This window comes from Trachymyrmex cornetzi, unplaced genomic scaffold (genome assembly GCF_001594075.2).
Source record: "Trachymyrmex cornetzi isolate Tcor2-1 unplaced genomic scaffold, Tcor1.1 scaffold299, whole genome shotgun sequence".
Classification (NCBI taxonomy): domain Eukaryota; kingdom Metazoa; phylum Arthropoda; class Insecta; order Hymenoptera; family Formicidae; genus Trachymyrmex; species Trachymyrmex cornetzi.
Genome location: NW_017297680.1, coordinates 232,949 through 252,377, shown reverse-complemented (window position 1 = coordinate 252,377; position 19,429 = coordinate 232,949). Strand labels below are relative to the sequence as shown.

The 19,429-nt window shown below is 26.6% G+C and overlaps 5 protein-coding genes across 5 annotated transcripts; all 5 read left to right on the top strand.

Moving 5' to 3' along the window:
* The first annotated feature begins 1,648 nt into the window (after positions 1–1,648).
* Positions 1,649–3,072, top strand: LOC108762417 (odorant receptor 13a-like). The gene is made up of 4 exons (XM_018509410.1): positions 1,649–1,780; positions 1,852–1,965; positions 2,718–2,873; positions 3,022–3,072. Exons 1-4 carry the CDS (start codon positions 1,649–1,651, stop codon positions 3,070–3,072), a joined length of 453 nt encoding a protein of 150 aa, XP_018364912.1.
* A 911-nt stretch (positions 3,073–3,983) lies between these two features.
* LOC108762350 (odorant receptor 13a-like) lies at positions 3,984–6,890 on the top strand. Its single transcript, XM_018509307.1, has 6 exons — positions 3,984–4,231; positions 4,808–5,162; positions 5,542–5,772; positions 5,849–5,962; positions 6,555–6,710; positions 6,840–6,890. Exons 1-6 carry the CDS (start codon positions 3,984–3,986, stop codon positions 6,888–6,890), a joined length of 1,155 nt encoding a protein of 384 aa, XP_018364809.1.
* A 2,377-nt stretch (positions 6,891–9,267) lies between these two features.
* Positions 9,268–10,802, top strand: LOC108762420 (putative odorant receptor 92a). Its single transcript, XM_018509413.1, has 4 exons — positions 9,268–9,417; positions 9,493–9,606; positions 10,456–10,611; positions 10,752–10,802. Exons 1-4 carry the CDS (start codon positions 9,331–9,333, stop codon positions 10,800–10,802), a joined length of 408 nt encoding a protein of 135 aa, XP_018364915.1. The 5' UTR covers positions 9,268–9,330.
* Positions 10,803–14,290: 3,488 nt separating this feature from the next.
* Positions 14,291–15,389, top strand: LOC108762418 (odorant receptor 22c-like). Its single transcript, XM_018509411.1, has 4 exons — positions 14,291–14,422; positions 14,496–14,609; positions 15,086–15,241; positions 15,339–15,389. Exons 1-4 carry the CDS (start codon positions 14,291–14,293, stop codon positions 15,387–15,389), a joined length of 453 nt encoding a protein of 150 aa, XP_018364913.1.
* A 2,211-nt stretch (positions 15,390–17,600) lies between these two features.
* LOC108762422 (odorant receptor 2a-like) lies at positions 17,601–18,687 on the top strand. Its single transcript, XM_018509415.1, has 4 exons — positions 17,601–17,726; positions 17,802–17,915; positions 18,352–18,507; positions 18,637–18,687. The coding sequence occupies exons 1-4, from the start codon at positions 17,640–17,642 to the stop codon at positions 18,685–18,687; spliced, it is 408 nt and encodes a 135-aa protein (XP_018364917.1). The 5' UTR covers positions 17,601–17,639.
* The last annotated feature ends 742 nt before the right edge of the window (positions 18,688–19,429 follow it).

The following is a 19,429-nucleotide window of genomic DNA, read 5'->3' as shown; positions in this document are numbered from 1 at the left end:
AGACTGTTTTTTTTATCTTTAGCAGTACAATATGTTCACAATTGGAATACACGTTATTACATTGCTAATGAAATTATAGGATGTTCATAGAAATAATGAGTTCTGTCTCGTCTTATTGTCGTACTGTGCATCGTACAATAGCGATTGGTCCCTATTCATCTGTGAGTGGGGATGCATTGTGTGGAAGGGATAAACTTAAAGAAATGGACACTGCGCTCTCAGTTCGTTCTCAAACGAGTATGCTAGATGTGCCTATACTAATCTTCATTTTCTTACGTTTCAAAAGCTGTAGGCGAAAGATCATGAATACTGTCAGTCCGGCGGTGAAAATAGCGCTTCAATGTCTTGGCATATGGCCAAATGTGTCACATTCTACTATTTATTGGCTAAGTTTTATGTCGAGCATGTTGATTGTACAGTACTTCCAATATTCGTACATATTTGACCATTTAAGTGCTAGTGAACTATCAAATCTTATTGATGGTCTGCCTATGACTTTTAATTACAGTTTGACATTGTTTAAGCTGTCCAGTTTATGGATAAATCGTCGGTAAAATATAATATTAACGTACAGTGTAATACTACAATTCGATACTCAATTATTATATTCGAAAAATAGAATTTTTCCTTAGTTGTCTGAGAGACAGTTTTGATCTAATTCTTTTTAATCTAAAATAATATAGTATCATCTAAATCATAGCTCAAATATTAATGACTATAATATGCATGGCTTCTCAAAAGACAGTATAATATATTCTTATTTAGAATGATTGACAAAATAAAATATTATATTGTAGGATACTTTATAAAATTCTTGCTACTATGGATAATGATTGGTACGAGTGTATCAATATCGATCAGCATTTGTATATAATGACAATCAAAGCAAATATATCGCATTTCATCTCTAACGCTTTATTGAGCTTCACTGCGATTGTTGGTGTACTTTACCTCTTAGGCGAATATGCAGTTCGTTTTGTATTTTTAATTGAAAATTATAATGATAGTATGAAGCAGCTTCCTCTAAGACTGCAATTTCCCTTTGAAACTCAACAATCGCCGATGTTTGAGTTTCTCGTTATAACAATATTTCTACAAGCGATGATACACGTATGCACGGTTGCTATTTTAAATGGCTTAATCTTTTCTTTGGTAATTTAAATTTTGTATAAATTTGATTGTAATTTTACTTTTATTAATATTTATTATATTTAAATATTTTATTATTGTTATCATTTTTTAAATTAATGTTTTAATAGCGAAGTGATTTTTGACGCAAGTTTACAATACTGAACTTTACTCTCTATATTAAATGTTTTTTAAATAATTTGATAACTTTTGTTACATATAAGCAATTCTATTTTCGTATAAAAAAATTTTAAAGTACAACACTAGCGTTAAAATGTTTTTAAAATAACAATTTATTATAATATATAATATATTATGTAAGAACATCCCATGAGTATTTTATCATTATTCGATACATATTATTTATATACGTGTAATGATATTTTTTACACGCATTATTAATATATGAATTTTAAGTATATTTTTATAGGTGTTACATGCAAGTGGACAAATTGACATAGTATGTCAAGAATTTAACGATATTTTTAAGAATACTCTTTTTCATGGATCTTCATTAAGAATGCTGATTGAGAGGCATAACAAAATCATTTCATTTTCTGAGGATATTGAAAAACTCTTTTCTTTTTTTGCGTTAATGCAAATTGTTTTGAATACGTTAACTATGTGCTGCTTAGGTTTTTTCACCATAATTGTAAGTTCTGTAATTAATGCAGTTATTGATATTGTGTGTGACATTAATCCTTTAATTGTTCATCGAATTAGTGTATTCATAATGAAATTGCTGTTTTCCTGTTAGTGAAAGCAATTTTATCTTATTGTGTTATAATGTCTGAAGCCTTTGTTATTTGCTTTGCTGGAGAACATCTTGCTCTCAAGGTGCGTATTTAGAATTTATTAACCATAAATACGAATGTTTTTAACACAATGTACATAATACTGCTGTTGTAATGATAGAAATATGTGATATTCTTTCCTAATAAAAATATTTTAACATGTTGCGTTACATCAAACATTATTTAAAATAGGGATGCACCGGATATCCGGAAAGTATCCGGTATCCGGTATTATTGAGCACTTTTTTACTATCCAACCGGATAGTCGGATACCATTAGTATCCGGGAACATATCCGGTTGAAATTTGATATCATTAAATTGTTGATTTTTTCTTATATAAATGTTCTAGAAATAAATATGCATATTCATGAAGTTGTAATATCTTATACATTATTACAAAATTACAAACTTTTTCTCTATAGACTTCTTTTTTTTAGAAGACACTTTCTCGAAATCCGGTCGGATATCTGGAAAATGTCGGATATCGAAGAAATAGCCTTCTTAGATATCCGATGTTACATTCTGATTAATATGATATCTGATGTTACACTCTAGATTAATATGATAATATAATATATATGTCATATTATGACAAAATATATTTTTATACACAATTTCTTGTTGTAAAAAATATATTTATATATTTGGCAATTCTATTTATCAACTAATTGTTCGTTATGTTTAGAAGATTTTTATACGATGATACAGAAGAAAATATTTTCTTATCAAATAAATCGAATAAATACATGTAGATTTAAAAATGTCAATTCGAAATTATTTGATTTATTTTTTAGAGCAAATTGATTGCAAATGCAACATATGAAACGTTGTGGTATGATATGCCTGTAAATACGGGTAGAATTATGATGTTTATAATAATGAGATCTCAGAAGCGATTAACGATCACGGCAGGAAAAATGACGGATATGTCATTCGAAACTTTTACAAATGTAATTTTTTTAATGCTTTGGATACCTTATTAAAAAATAATTTTGTTTTGCTTATCATTAATTTTTTGAGATATTTATATTTTTCTTTATAAATGGACGTTCATAATTTATTAAGAAAAATTTAACTTCTTAATTTGTATTTTTATAGATTATGAAGACCACAGCATCTTATATATCAGTTTTAAATGCTATGTACTGATATTATTTTTAAAACGTGCCTTAATAATTGAAATTATAACATAAATAATAGTTTACATTATATGAACAATGAATTAAGTATTTCTAATTACAATTCATTAACTCTCAGTTAACAAATAACACAAATTAAAAGTGCATCTAATATATAGACAATTAACATATCTACGTATGTATGTATCTGCATTAGATGTTTTTGGATTGTTCCTTAAGCCCAATTTGATGATTGCATATTCGATTGTATGATCCGTAATAAACCGTTTATAATGTCTGCTATTTCAAACTTTTATTTGTGATATTTCTCTCCTCCAAGCGAGAATTTTCAATGTAATTACATTTCTAGAACTATAAAAATTATTCAGTTATTATACTTTATTTCGTCCAATCTCCTTATTTTCCCTTTAATTATTTTTTTTTTAAGATTAGAGGTTGAATGGGCATAATTACAATTTACTTCTTACTCTTAGAATACTTAATGTATAATCACAAACAATTATACTATCATGATACTTTCAATGATTAACGCGATTGGTAGGAAACGCAGTTTGTTTTTTTATTGACGACATTATGTTGCCAAAGAAACGAGTAAGCAAAAAAGGAATATCTCTCAAAGAACTTTACTTTAGGAGTATAGGTTCACTTTTTTATTTTAGCAGTATGGTATCGCGGTCGGAAAATACGTTATTATGGATTGCTAATGAAATTATAGGATGTTCATTCAAATAATGAGTTCTGTCTCGTCTTATTATCGTCGTACTGTGTAATATATAATAGCGATTGATCCGTGTTCTTCTGAGTGGGGACGTATCTTGTGGGGATGAAACGGACAGTGCACTCTTAGTTTCTTCTGTAACAAGCATACCGAATGTGTTGTTACTGATTTTAATTTTCTTAAGTATCAAAAACTGAAAAATCATGAGTACTGTCAGCCCGGCAGTGAAAATTGGCCTCCGATTTCTCGGCATATGGTCAGACGTGTCATATTCTACTATTTATTGGCTGAGTTTTATGTCGAGTATGTTGGTTATACAGTACTTCCAATATATGTACATATTTGAACACTTGAGGATTAGTGAGTTATCAAATCTTGTTGATGGACTGCCTATGACACTTGAGTATAGTTTGACATTTCTTAAATTGACAATTCTGTGGATACAACGTCGGTAAGATATCATATTAACAGAAGTCACTGGTGATCCACGCTGGACTTTCTGTTCAGGCAGTTTGATATTTCGGCTATAAAACGAACGTAATTATAAAATAATTTTTGATAAAAATTAATACATAATTATGATTTACTCAATATTGGTATTTTAGCTCTTTTGCTTTACAATAATAATAATAATAATAATAATAATAATAATAAACCATGTAATTTTTAAAACAATTACTATACATATTATTTAACAAATATATCAAACGCAAATAAAAATACTTTATTGGTTACTGATGACCAAAATGTGATCAAGTCACTTGAAATTAGATCAGCACGGAACGTATTAACACTATTAACATGTACCATAATAATATACAATTTTGCACAATTATTATGTTCAAGAAATACGATTTTTCTTCAGTATTCTAACATATATTTCGGAAGCGATACTTTTTAATATAAAATTATATGATACCACTTAAATCTTATTTTAAACATTGATACGTATAATATTGATAGTTTCTCACAAGACAATGTAATGTATTTAACTAAAACATATGATGAAATAAATAAAATATTGTAGAATTCTTCATAAAATTCTTGCTAGTATGGATAATGATTGGCATGAATGCATCAATACTGATCATCATTTGTGCATAATGACAATTAAAGCAAATATATCTCATTTCATATCCAATGCTATATTGAGCTTTACTGCCATCGTTGCAGCACTTTACTTCTTAGGCGAATACGCAATTCGTTTCGTACTTCTAACCGAAAATTATAATGACACTTTAAGACAGCTTCCTTTAAAGTTGCAATTTCCCTTTGAAAGTCAGCAATCGCCGATATTTGAAGTTCTTACTGTAACAATATTTCTACATCTGATGTTACACGCATGCACGGTCGCTATTTTAAATGGATTGATTTTTACTTTGGTAAGTCATATTTTATATATATATATATTTTATACATATATATATTTGCTTTTGAGTTTCCTTTTTCAATATACAATATTTTAATGTCAAAGCGGTTTATAACGCCATGTTATAACAATAAAATGTGTGTGTGTGTGTGTGTGTGTGTTATACAAATTTTTTTTATTAATTCGTTAACTTTAGTTATATGTAAACTATGCCATTTCTATCTATAAGAAACTTTAAAATAAAACGTTATTGCTAAAAATATTTTAAAGTAACTTTTATTACAATGTATTATACAAAAGTATCTTATATCTTTATAGTTTAAACATTCTTTATGATGATTCTCTTTACATGTAAAAATTGTAATTTTTGCTAAAATTGAAGTATATTTCAGGTGCTACACACGAGCGGACAAATTGATATAATATGTCAAGAGTTCAAAAATATTTCCGAAAAAACTCTTCTTCAGGGATCTCTTGCATCTTCATTTGGAATGTTGATCAAGAGGCATAACAGAGTAATTTCATTTTCCAAGAACATCGAACAACTCTTCTCCTTTATCGCATTGATGCAAGTTCTTTGGAATACGTTAGTCATTTGTAGTATAGGATTTTTCTTAATAGTTGTGAGTACTAATGAATACATAATAATTAATATTGTATATATCTTTTATTTTTCTTGTTTTTTATTTATCAAACTAGTCTATCCATAATGAAGCTAGTGTTTTCGTATTAGTGAAAACTGTTTTTGCTTATTGCGTTATAATGGTTGAAGCCTTTATCATTTGCTTTGCTGGAGAACATCTTAGCCTCAAGGTGTGTATTCGGAAGTCGTTAATTAAAAATATATAACTTTTTTGTGTTATAACATAACTTAATTGTGTTATTTTAATAATAAAGATGTATACCATTGTTTTCTAATGAAAGTATTTTAAAGTATTTTAATATATATATTATTATTTAAAGAAATAAAATTTATAAACAATTATTTACTATTTCAATTAATATTTGTTTAAATATATTGCAGTATTCTTTATAAATTATATTTTTAAATATATCGTAATGTAGTTCTTTATAAATATATCGTAGTTCTTTATAAATTAATTGTAGTATTATAATGATGATATATTTTTTATAGTAAAAGATTACTGAAATTATAATGATGATATATCTTTTATAATAAAAGGTCACTAAAATTGTAATGTGTCCTATTTATAAATAAATTGTTCGCTATAACTGAAAGACTTTCTAAAAATACAGAAAAATTGCATGAAGTATTTTTAATATTGTTAACAAGTATTCTTGTAATCATGATAGAAAAAAATTATTTTTCTAACAAGTAAATTGAATAAGTAAAAGTGGATCTAGAAAAAGTCAATGCATTAAAACTATTTGTATTGTTTTTTAGGGAAAATTAATTGCAAATGCAACATATGAAACGCTGTGGTATGATATGCCAGTAAATACGGAAAAAATTTTAATGTTTATAATAATGAGATCTCAGAAGCGATTGACGATTACAGCAGGGAAAATGATAGACATGTCATTCGAAACTTTTGCGAATGTAATCTTCTAAATTTTGATACTTCTTTGTTTTTACTTATTAAATTTGGTATTTTCTAAAACACTGTTTCATATTTATATGGACGTACCGTATAAATTAAATTAAATTTTTTGTAATGTTTTTTTTTAGATCATGAAGGCATCAGCGTCTTATATATCTGTTTTAAATGCTATGTATTAATACTATCAAGAATTTGTTATTTTCTAAAGTTATAACAGAATTAATATTAGTGAATAAGTTCAAAAATATTGTAAGTGAATTAAGAAATTAGTTGTTATTAAAATTAGCTACTACTTAAACTATGAGTTAATAAATTACACAAAATGTACTTATTATACAAACAATTAACGTAACTAAAAAGAATTTCTTCTTTCTCTATTATTATTGATCTTTATTTTATTTAAAGAGAGAGAGATACATATTATATTTACGTCATATGTTTTTGGCTATTGTCTCTTAATCCAGAGGATAGCATATTTGATTCGTGTAAACGTATAATAACAGTCATATTCGATTTACATGAACATATTTCATTTGTATTAACATTAACTTTCTTTATAACGTATATTATTGTGCACTATACTATTGTTCAAAACTTTTACTTTTAATATTTCTCTACCAAGCGAATTTTTTATATAATTATGTTCCCAGAATTGTTAGAGAAAATTATTCAGTCATTATACATATCTCTAAATAGTAGAGTTCTTTTGTTCTCTGGTTAATTTATTTCTTAGATCGGCGGTTAAATGACATAAACACAATCCATTTCTGTTTTTTAGAAAACCTAATGTATAATGACAACTATACTATCATAATACGTTTAATGATTTTCGCAATTGGTAGAAATCGTGCAGACATTTATTTCTTGTTGACGATATTGCGTTGCTAAAGAAACACATTTGCAAAAAACAGAAATTATTCCTCAAGAAAGTTATTATTTTTTATTTCAGCAGAATAATATCGTTACTTCATGGTCGGAATACACGTTATTAGATTGTTAATGAAATTATAGGATGTTCATGCAAATGATGAGTTCTCTCTTGCTTAGTATCGTGCGACATGTAATAGCGATTGATCCATATTCACCAGAGTGGGGACGCACGGTGTGGGGATGCACTTGAAAAATCAGACGGTGCACTTTCATTTCTTTATCAACCAGAGTAGCGAACAAATGTGCTAAAACAGACTATTATTTTCTTAAATTTATTGGCAAATGTCAATTACAAGTACTGTCAGCCCAGCGCTGAGATTTGGTCTTCGTTTCTTTGGCTTTTGGCCGGGTGTGTCATATTCTACAGTTTATTGGTTGAGTTTTATGTCAAGTATGCTGATTATACAGTACTTCCAATACTTGTATACGTTTGATCATTTGAAGATCAGTGAGTTATCAAATCTTGCTGACAGTTCGCTTTTTACTCTGGATTACAGTTTAACATGTTTTAAAATGATTGGTTTATGGATACGTCGTCGGTAAGATGATGTAATATATTGCGTAATATATCGTTGTGTTCGAGAAATAAGTTTGCCTTTTAATTTCTAATATACTCTTGATCTAATTTTTTAAAATTAAAAGTGGTTTAATAATACCTAAATCCGAAGTAGTAAGATAAAATGACTTCTTAAGAGCATCTTTAATTTCAATAAGATATCACCTTACTACTTGTTTATTCATCTTATTAATTTAAACATTGAAGTATACTGCAACATTATTTGAAAAGAAAATAAGTATTATTTATATCTATAACATTTGATTAAAGCACTGTGTTAAGTAATATCTACATTGCAGAGTTCTTCATAAAATTTTGGCCGATATGGATAATGATTGGCGCGAATGTACTAACATCGAGAAACATTTGCATATGATGGCAATTAAAGCTAATATATCGCATTTCTTTTTTAACGCTTTATTAAGCTGTAATATGATCATTACAATAATTTATCTCTTGGGCGATTACGTAATTTGTTCCGTATTTCTAAATAAAAATTACAATAATACTGTGCGGCAAATTCCTATAAAAATACAATTTCCATTTGAAATCCAACAATCGCCTAAATTTGAATTTATTGCTGTTATAATATTTATACATACGTTATTACAAGTATGGACAAATACTATTGTAAATGGATTGGTCTTTACTTTGGTAACTTATATTGTACATTTGTTGTTTTAAATTTTTATTAATTTTTATATAATAGCGATTTATACAAACTTATAAGTATAACGTTGTTACATGAAGATTTCTCATGTAGCAATTTGTAGAATTTTGTTTATGTGACATAGTACAAAAATACATGCTGCATTTCAAACTTCAAAGTATAATTAATGTCAGTATTAAAAATATTTTGCGGTTAAATGAAATACATTATGTAAGATTACTGTATTTATTGAATCTTTGTCCTAGAAACATTTAAAATAATAAAAATTTTTTTATATGGCAATAATTGCAATTTTTGAAAAAATTTAAGTTTATTTTAGGCGCTTCATGTGAGCGGGCAAATTGATATCATTTGTCAAGGATTTAAAAATATTTCTGAGAATACTCTTTGTTATGGATCTTCCATATCATCATTGGGACTGCTGATCGAGAGACACAAAAGAGTTATTTCTTTTTCCGAGAACATGGAACGACTATTCTCTTTTATCGCATTAATGCAAGTTGTTTGGAATACCTTAGTAATTTGCTGTCTAGGATGTCTCTTCATAATTGTAAGTACTGTAATAAACGTATGCAATGTTATGATAGATGTCATATATTTTATTCATTTCCATTTATTGATATAGTCTATTCATAATGAAACTGGTATTTTCGTGTTAATGAAAACCGTTTTTGCTTACTTTGCAATAACGATGGAACCATTTATTATTTGCTTTGCTGGAGAATATCTTACCCACAAGGTGAGCAAGAGTGATTACCTGTAAATATACAATTTTTGAAACACAACATAGCTAATAATATAATAATGAAAATTATAATAATACATTATCTTCTATTATAATAATACATTATCTTTCTAATTATAATAACATTATCTTTTAATAAAAATACTTCGATAAAGTACATAAAATATTATTTCAGATAATTAATTTCTTAAATAACAACACTTTTTTTTAAAGGTTTTTTTTAAGGTTTATTTTTTTTTTTCTAAACAGATAATATTTTTTATAAAAAGTAATGACATATTTTATATTAAAATTTGTAGTAAAAGTTATCTAAAATTACATAAATATTTATAAAGTACTGATTTATTAATGCTCGTCAACTAATTATTTATTATAAAGTTTCTATAATTTGAAAATGAAAGTAAATATAGAATTAATTTAAGAATTTCTGATATCTTCATTACAAAGGCTGGTTTATAGTTTAAAACTGTCTTAAATACAGTCATAAATTCGAAATAATATTATATATATATATATATATATGAAAGGACTCTCAATTTTTAATATAACAACAAACAAAGAAATTGAAGGCTAATGAGAGTCAGCACGAGAGAGAATACGTAAATTATTAAACTGTCATGAATGTCATAATTAAATGTAATGTATGTTATAATTAATTGTCGTAATTGTCATTAATTAATCACAGAACCGTATAAGAATCTTAAGATATTTTTTAAGACAGTTTTAAAATAAGAATCGACTATGAATGCAGGCCTACATTTTCACAATGTGGATAGAAAAATATTTTTGAGCCGAATTTAAAAATAGTTACAAAAAGATTTGCTGTATATGTATCATTTTTAGAGCAAATTAATTGCCAGTGCAACGTATGAAATGCTATGGTATGATATGCCGTCAAATTACAGTAAAATTATAGTGTTTATAATAATGAGATCACAAAAACGACTGGCAATTACGGCAGGAAAAATGATGGATATGTCATTCGAAACTTTTACAAATGTAATCTTTTAAATTTTTTGGATGTCTAATAATTAATTTTAATTTATTTACAAATTAATTTTAGGATCTGCTGCTACGTGTTTCCGTTATAAGTAAATATAATTTAGATCAAATTTAATTTTTTAACTTAAATTTTTTAGATTATGAAGGCATCAGCATCATATGTATCCGTTTTAATAGCTATGTATTGACATCAACAAAATAGCATGACATCTATTTGCTGAAATTATAGCATAGTTAATTTAAAACATGTTAAAAATATTTGTAATGACCGAAGTAGAATAACAAGTCATCATGATAACAAAATCATCATTAAAAGTTGTTGTACAATCATTTACGATTTATTTTGATGTCATTTTGATGTTATTATGACTTATTGTTCTATTTAGGGAATTAGATTGTTAAATTGTCATATTAAACTGGTGACTGTTATTCATTAACGATCAGTTAATAAAATATAAAAATTTACATTACATTTACGCTTATGAAACATTTAACAATTAGTTTTTACTATAATAAAAAATCTGCACTGTGTGTATTTTAATATATTTTTATTTATTTTTTATATATTGAAATCTGAATAAGAATTTTGAAAAAACCGTGATATATATATATATATATATCGATTGTGCCTTAAAAAGTACAAAATGCTGGAGGGTTATACATTATTGCTTAAAAAGATAAGCTTGCAGTGATATATAGGCTGCGTTAGTGGTTTAGCTTGATGACTTTTTGTTACAAGATTGCATATTTGACTCGTATTTTATTTATAATTGGACTCCTCTATATTATATATATGATTGCAATTTTTATTTTTAAATTCAATATGCAAGTTTTACGGATAAATATTTTTAAATTATTAATAGAAATTACGAATTATTTCATTTCAGTCAGACAGTTTTGTTGTCCTTCCTTTATCATATTTCATTAAAAATTATTAAATGAATGTAATTTATTTTTGTTTGCTTAGAGTCTTAGAATATCTAATATATGTAAACATCATGTCATTCATTTAATATTTTCATGAAAAGTAAGAATTGTGATGAACATATTTCTTCGGATATGAGATATCAACGAGAACATGCGTCAATATATAACTGGAATTATAACTTAAATAATGAAAACAAATAAGTTACAACATATAAATTTATTACAATAAATTAAAGATGATATTGTTATTAACAAAATTAATTATTATTCATTAACTGTCAATTAATAAATTACAAAAACTAAAAGAGCATCTAATATACAAGCAACTTATATATCTATGTATGTATCTTAGTGGCATTTTGGGCATTGTCTCTTAATCTTAATCATATGATCGCATATTTCATTTGTACATATTTCGTTGTTTGTATTGCAGTTAACCGTTTATAATGTTTGTTGTTCTTAAAATTTTTTACTTTTGATGTTTTTCCAAGCGAGTCCTTGATATAGTTTATAAATACATTCCTAAAGAAAATTACTCAGTCATTGTACTCCCATTCGGAGAGTTTCTTTATTTTCTCCTTACTTTATTTTTTCAACGATTAAAGGTTGAATGGCATAATTACAATCCACTGTTTAGAATTATGTATAATCACAATCATATTATCATGATACTTTTAATGATTATCGCAATTGGCAGGAAACGCAGACATTTATTTTTTGTTGATAATGTATTGTTGCCACAGAAACAAGTAAGCAAAAAAAAAAACTTATATCCCTTAGAGAACGGTTTTTTTTTTACTTTACGAGCATATCTTTGTTTTTTGCATTAGCAGTATAATATTACGGTCGGAAAACACGTTATTAGATCGCTAATGAAATTATAGGATGTTCATATGAATAATAAGTGCCGTCTCATCATATCGTCGTACTATGCAACATATAATAGCGATTGATCCGTGTTCTTCTGATTGTGAGTGGGGATGCATTGTGTGGGGATAAAATGGACAGTGTACTGTCAGTTTCTCCTCAAACGAGCATACCGGATGTGTCTATATTGATCTCCATTTTCTTAAGTTTAAAAAGTGTAGGTGAATCATGAGTACTGTTAGCCCGGCAGTGAAAATTGGCCTTCGACTTCTCGGCATGTGGCCAGATGTATCATATTCTACTACTTATTGGTTGAGTTTTATGTTGAGTATGTTGGTCATACAGTACTTCCAATATTTATACATATTTGAACATTTGAGTATGAGCGAGCTATCAAATCTTGTTGATGGACTGCCTATGACTCTTGACTATAGTTTGACATTTTTTAAATTAACAAGTCTGTGGATACAACGTCGGTAAGATATTATATTAAAAGGAGTTACTGGCGACACCCACGCTGAACTTTTTGTTCAGGCAATTTGATATTTTGGCTATAGAAAAACATAATTATACAATAATTTTTTATATATATGAATACTAAATTATGATTTATCTAATATTAATATGTTATATTTTCTTTTCATTATAATAAATATACATTATGTACATTATATATTATGTATATATTATGATGTATATATGTATAATGTATATTGTATTATTATAACGACAATTTTTGTAATTTTTGAAACCATTACTATATATATTATTTAACAAATATCAAAAACGCAAAAAATACATTACTGGTTATTAATGACCCCCGCTATGTGGTCGTTAAGTTATTTGAAACTGAATCAGCACGGTATTTGTTATTATACAGCAAAATAGTACAATTTTGCTTAACTATTATGTCAAAAATATGAGATTCTTCCTTGGTATTGTATATATTTCGAATGCGATACTTTTTATTATAATGTTGCATAATACAATCTAAATGTTATTTAAAATATTAATGCATATAATATTAATGATTCCTTGCAAATGTAATATTTTTATCTAAAACATTTGATGAAATAAATAAAATATTATAGAGGTCTTCATAAAATTCTTGCTACTATGGATAATGATTGGCGTGAGTGCATCAATATCAATCATCATTTGTATATAATGACAATCAAAGGGAATATATCGCATTTTATATCTAATGCTTTATTGAGCTTTATTGCTGTCGTTGCTGCACTTTATCTCTTAGGCGAATACGCAATTCGTTTCGTATTTCTAACCGAAAATTATAATGACACTTCAAGACAGCTTCCATTAAAGTTGCAATTTCCTTTTGAAACTCAACAGTCGCCGATGTTTGAACTTCTTGCTATAACAATATTTTTACATGTAATGTTACATGTATGCACGGTCGCTATTCTAAATGGATTGATCTTTACTTTGGTAATTCATAATTCATATATATTTGCCTGTGTTTTCTATTTGTTTTTGTCTTGATGTCAAAGTAATTTATATGTTATAACACTAAAATCTGTTACATCAAATTTTTTGTTTTTAATTTGTCGATTTTAGTCATGTGTGGACTATGCCATTTCTGTTTATAAGCAATTTTAAGGTAAAATGCCATTATACAATCATTTTAAAAAAGTTTTATTAAAATGAAATATATAAAAGTCTCTTATATCTATATACTTAAATATATCTACATACATTTTTTGTGGTAACAATTTTTCTTACATGTAATGACTGTAATTTTTATAAAAATTGAAGTATATTTTAGGTTCTACACGCAAGCGGACAAATTGATATAATATGTAAAGAGTTCAAAAATATTTCCGAAAACACTCTTTGTCATGGGTCCTTTGTACCTTCATTCGGAATGTTAATCGAGAGGCATAATAGAGTAATTTCATTTTCCAAGAATATCGAACAACTCTTCTCCTTCATCGCATTGATGCAAGTTGTGTGGAATACGTTAGTGATTTGCAGTATAGGATTTGTCTTCATAGTGGTAAGTACTAATAAATACATGATTAATTGGAATTGTACATATCTTTTATCTTCTTTATTATTTGTCAAACTAGTCTATACATAATGAAGCTAGTGTTTTCGTATTAGTGAAAACTCTTTTTGCTTATTGCGTCATAACGATTGAAGCCTTTATCATTTGCTTTGCTGGTGAACATCTTAGCCTCAAGGTGCGTATTCAAAAGTCGTTAATTAAAAATACATTATTTTTTTATACAACATGAGAGACTGTGTTATTTTTGTAATAAAGATGTACAATATTGTTTTCTAATAAAAATATTTTAATGTGTTGCAATACGTATATATATATAATGTCATTTAAGAAAATAAAACTTATAAATAATTCTTTTTCATTAAAAAAAATTATTTCTTTATAATATATTATAGTGTTATAATAATGATTTATTTCTTATAATAAAAGGTTACTGAAATTGTAATATGGACTGTTTATCAATAAATTTTTAAGTATAATTACAGAAGGCCTTCTATATTTTAATAATATAAAAATTTCATAAAGAATTTTAATATTGTTATAACAAATATTTTTGTAACGCGTCACGGTAGTATAAAAAAATGTTTTTCTGTCAAATAAGTTGAATAAGTAAAAGAGCCAATTGATTTGAAATTATTTGTATTATTTTTTCAGGGCAAATCAATTGCAAATGCAACGTATGAAACATTGTGGTACAACATGCCATTAAATACAGAAAAAATTATAATGTTTATAATAATGAGGTCTCAGAAACGACTGACGATCACGGCAGGAAAAATGATAGATATGTCATTTGATACTTTTACGAATGTAATTTTTTAAATCATTTGGGCGCCATTTATTTCGCTTATCGTCAACATTTTCTGAAACACTTATTTATAATTTTTTATAATTTCTATTTTTTTAGATCATGAAAGCATCAGCATCTTATATATCTGTTTTAAATGCTATATATTGATATCATCAAGAACTTTTTATACACTATTAGTTATAATGTACTACATAAGTTGTATTTATTATATAAACAATTTAATTGGAAATAATTTCTTTTCCTTTGAATACTATTACTTATTCTTATTTAAAAATGATATATACATATTATGTCATATATTTTTGATCATTGTTTTTAATAAAAACCAGAAAATGGCATATTCAATTTATATACAAAAATTTCGTATCTGATTTATGAATTGTATTGATAATATCTTGCATTCAAAACGTTTACCTTTGAAATTTCTCTTCTTTGCAAGCTTTAGTATAATTACGTTCATAGAATTATTAGAGGATTATTTACAGTCATTATATCTGGAATTATTAGAGGAATATTTACTGTCATTATATCTCCAATTGTACATTTCTTTGTTCATCGATTACGTTATTACTTTTGAGTTGAATACTATCAATTTCTATTTGTCAGAAAATCTAATGTATAGTCACAATCAAAATATAATGTTACATTTAATAATGTATACAGCTGATGGGAATTGTAGACGTTTATTTATTTATTATATTGTGTTGCTAAAGATACAAGTTTGAAAAAAAGAACTATTCCTCAGGGAGTTGTTTTTTTTTTCTTTAGCAGTATAATATGGTCGAAGTACACGACATTAAATTGCTAATGAAATTATAGGATGTTCATGCAAATAATGAGTTCTGTCTTGTCTTATTATTGTACTGTGCGACATATGATAGCGATTGATCCGTATTCACCGGAGTGGGGTCACACCGTGTGGGGATGCACTTGGAAAATCAGACGCTGCATTTGTATTTCCTTATCAACCAGAGTATTGAACAAATGTGTCAAAAGTGATTATTATTTTCTCAAATTTATTATCAAATGACAATTACAAGTACCATCAGCCCAGCGCTGAAGTTTGGTCTTCGTTTTTTTGGCTTTTGGCCGGGTGTGCCGTATTCTACTATTTATTGCTTAGGTTTTATGTCAAGTATGCTGATTATACAGTACTTCCAGTATTTGTACATTTTCGATCATCTGAAGATCAGCGAATTATCAAATCTTGTTGACAGTTCGATTATTACTCTGGATTACAGTTTAACGTTTTTTAAATTGGCTGGTCTATGGGCACATCGTCGGTAAGATACTACAGTATACTGTATAATATTTTAGTTTTACTTAATCGCTGTATTCGAGAAATAAATTTGTTCTTCAGTTTCCTAACGTATTGATCTAATTTTTTCTAACTGGAACTTTCTTTAATGTCATCAATAATAAGTCGTCATTAAAATGTCACCTTGTTATTTAAAATTTTAATTCGAATATTGAAGTATAACAGCATAATTGAAGAGAAAGTAAATATTATTCATATCTAAAATATCTGATTAGAGACAATAACACGTTAAAGTAACGTATATATTACAGAGTCCTTCATAAAATTTTGAAGGATATGGATAATAACTGGCACGAGTGCATCAACATTGACCAACATTTGTATATGATGACAACTAAAGCTAATATAGCGCATTTCTTTTCTAACGCTTTATTAAGTTGTAATGCGATTATTACAGTAATTTATCTCTTAGGCGATTACGTAATTCGTTCCGTATTTCTAAATGAAAACAATAATACTGTGCGGCAACTTCCTATAAAAATACAATTTCCGTTTGAGATCCAACAATCGCCTATATTTGAATTTATTGCTGTAATAATATTTTTACATACAATATTACAAGTATGGACGAACACTATTCTAAATGGATTGATCTTTTCTTTGGTAACTAATATTGTATATTTCTTATTCTCAATTTTTCATACAACGAAGCCATTTATATAAACTTATGAGCGTTTTTGCATGAAAATTTTTTATGAAGTAATTTGCATAATTTTACTTTATGTAATATAACTCAAATATACATGATGCATTTCTGTAGTATCTTTAAAATATAATTAATGTCATATTAAATATTTTTAAGGGTAAATTACATAAATAAAATTTATTATACATATATGATTACAATACTTATTGAATTTTTGTACAAGAAGTATTTAAAATAGAAAAAATTTTTTATATGCAATAATTTTTGTAAAAATTTAAGTATATTTTAGGCACTCCATGTAAGTGGACAAATTGATATTATTTGTGAAAAATTGAAAAATATTTCTAAGAATAATCTTTGTTATGGATCTTCCATATCATCGTTTGGAATACTGGTCGAGAAACACAAAAGAGTCATTTCATTTTCCGATAACATGGAACGGCTCTTCTCTTTTATCGCATTAATGCAAGTTGTTTGGAATACCTTAGTTATTTGTTGTTTAGGATTTGCCTTCATAATGGTAAGTACTATAATAATGTACAACGTTGTGATTCTTATCATATTTTTCACTCATTTTTATTACTTAATAATATAGTCTTTCCATAATAAAACTGGTGTTTTTGCATTAATGAAAGCTGTTTTTGCTTATCTTGCCATAACGTTGGAAGCTTTCATTATTTGTTTTGCCGGAGAATATCTTAGTTACAAGGTAAGCAAGAATGGTTACCAGTAAATATACAATATTTTAAACATAACATAACTATATAATAATGAATACTATATTAGACATTACTTTGTAATAAAAATATTGTAATTTTGACGTACTTAAAACATTATTTAAAACGATCGATTTCTTAAATGAGAATATTTTTTATTTTAGAAAATTTTATTTTGTAAGTACGTGATATATATTTTTTAAGGTAATGACAATTCGTATCTGTTATAATAAAAGTTATCTAAAATAATAAAATGTTTATCAGCTAATTATTTATTATAAAGTTTTTTATTTTAAATAAAATAAAAGTAGAAATGATATTATTAAAGAATTTCGGATATTATGACTATAATATTTTCACAATATAGATGATACAAAACTCTTTCATGTCAAAATTAATTACAAAGAATTAGCTGTATTTGCATTTTAGGGCAAATTAATTGCTAGTGCAATATATGGAACAATGTGGTATGATATGCCGTCAAGTCACGGTAAAATTATAGTGTTTATAATAATGAGATCACAAAAGCGACTGGCGATTACGGCAGGGAAAATGATGGATATGTCATTTGAAACTTTTACGATTGTAAACTTTTAATTTTTTAAATGTCTGATGATTTATTTTATTTTATTTATTTTGATCTATGTGTGTGTGTCTATTATGTGTAAATATAATTCGTAAATCCAATTTAATTTTTTAACTTGAATTTTTTAGATTATGAAGGCGTCAGCATCATACGTATCTGTTTTGATTGCTATGTATTGACATCAACAAAATAGTACGATCTCTATCTGCTGAAATTATACCATAGTTAATTTAAAATAGATTAAAAAATTTGTAATAAATTAGAACTTACATTATCATATTAAGCTGGTGTCTGTTACTTATTAATTATTAGTTAATAAATAACACATTTAAATTGTATTTAAGAAAATAGTTATTAATGTAAATGCAAATAATCTTTTATATTTCGTGTATTATTATTATTATTATTATTATTATTATATTGTTCATTCTTATTTAACAAAATAAGCTTGCTTTAGTATGCAAGTTGCAGTAATATTCAGGCTACTTTAGCTCTATAATCGATGACTTTGTATTACAAGATATTTAATTCGTATTTTATTGGATTATTTGTAACTGAACGTTTATATTATTTGCAATTGCAATTATTTGTTCAATATGCAAGTTTGACGCGAAAAACATTTATTGAATTATTAGTGGAAATTACTAGTCACTTCATATTCAGTCAGAGAGTTCTGTTGTTTTCCCCTCATCATATTTCTTCAAAGACTGGAAGATCAATTAAATGAACGCAATTTATTTCCGTTTGCTTAGAATACCTAATACGTGTAAGCACCATGTCATGCACTTAATAATACCTTCAAAGGTAGAAATTGTGGTGAACATCTGGACATTTCCTTCTAGCTTATAATTTTGTGTTTTAAAGAAAAAAAATGCAAAAAAGGTAACGCCGGTCTCGCAATAAACGACCTTTTTTTTGTAT

Coding starts and splice junctions, on each gene's coding strand:
- LOC108762417 (XM_018509410.1), top strand. CDS start 1,649: ATGCTGATTGAGAGGCATAACAAAATCATTTCATTTTCTGAGGATATT. Junction 1,966..2,717: donor GAGAACATCTTGCTCTCAAG/GTGCGTATTTAG, acceptor TTTATTTTTTAG/AGCAAATTGATTGCAAATGC. Junction 2,874..3,021: donor CATTCGAAACTTTTACAAAT/GTAATTTTTTTA, acceptor GTATTTTTATAG/ATTATGAAGACCACAGCATC.
- LOC108762350 (XM_018509307.1), top strand. CDS start 3,984: ATGAGTACTGTCAGCCCGGCAGTGAAAATTGGCCTCCGATTTCTCGGC. Junction 5,163..5,541: donor ATGGATTGATTTTTACTTTG/GTAAGTCATATT, acceptor AGTATATTTCAG/GTGCTACACACGAGCGGACA. Junction 5,773..5,848: donor TAGGATTTTTCTTAATAGTT/GTGAGTACTAAT, acceptor TTATCAAACTAG/TCTATCCATAATGAAGCTAG.
- LOC108762420 (XM_018509413.1), top strand. CDS start 9,331: ATGGAACGACTATTCTCTTTTATCGCATTAATGCAAGTTGTTTGGAAT. Junction 9,418..9,492: donor TAGGATGTCTCTTCATAATT/GTAAGTACTGTA, acceptor TTATTGATATAG/TCTATTCATAATGAAACTGG. Junction 10,612..10,751: donor CATTCGAAACTTTTACAAAT/GTAATCTTTTAA, acceptor TAAATTTTTTAG/ATTATGAAGGCATCAGCATC.
- LOC108762418 (XM_018509411.1), top strand. CDS start 14,291: ATGTTAATCGAGAGGCATAATAGAGTAATTTCATTTTCCAAGAATATC. Junction 14,610..15,085: donor GTGAACATCTTAGCCTCAAG/GTGCGTATTCAA, acceptor TTATTTTTTCAG/GGCAAATCAATTGCAAATGC. Junction 15,242..15,338: donor CATTTGATACTTTTACGAAT/GTAATTTTTTAA, acceptor CTATTTTTTTAG/ATCATGAAAGCATCAGCATC.
- LOC108762422 (XM_018509415.1), top strand. CDS start 17,640: ATGGAACGGCTCTTCTCTTTTATCGCATTAATGCAAGTTGTTTGGAAT. Junction 17,727..17,801: donor TAGGATTTGCCTTCATAATG/GTAAGTACTATA, acceptor TTAATAATATAG/TCTTTCCATAATAAAACTGG. Junction 17,916..18,351: donor GAGAATATCTTAGTTACAAG/GTAAGCAAGAAT, acceptor TTTGCATTTTAG/GGCAAATTAATTGCTAGTGC.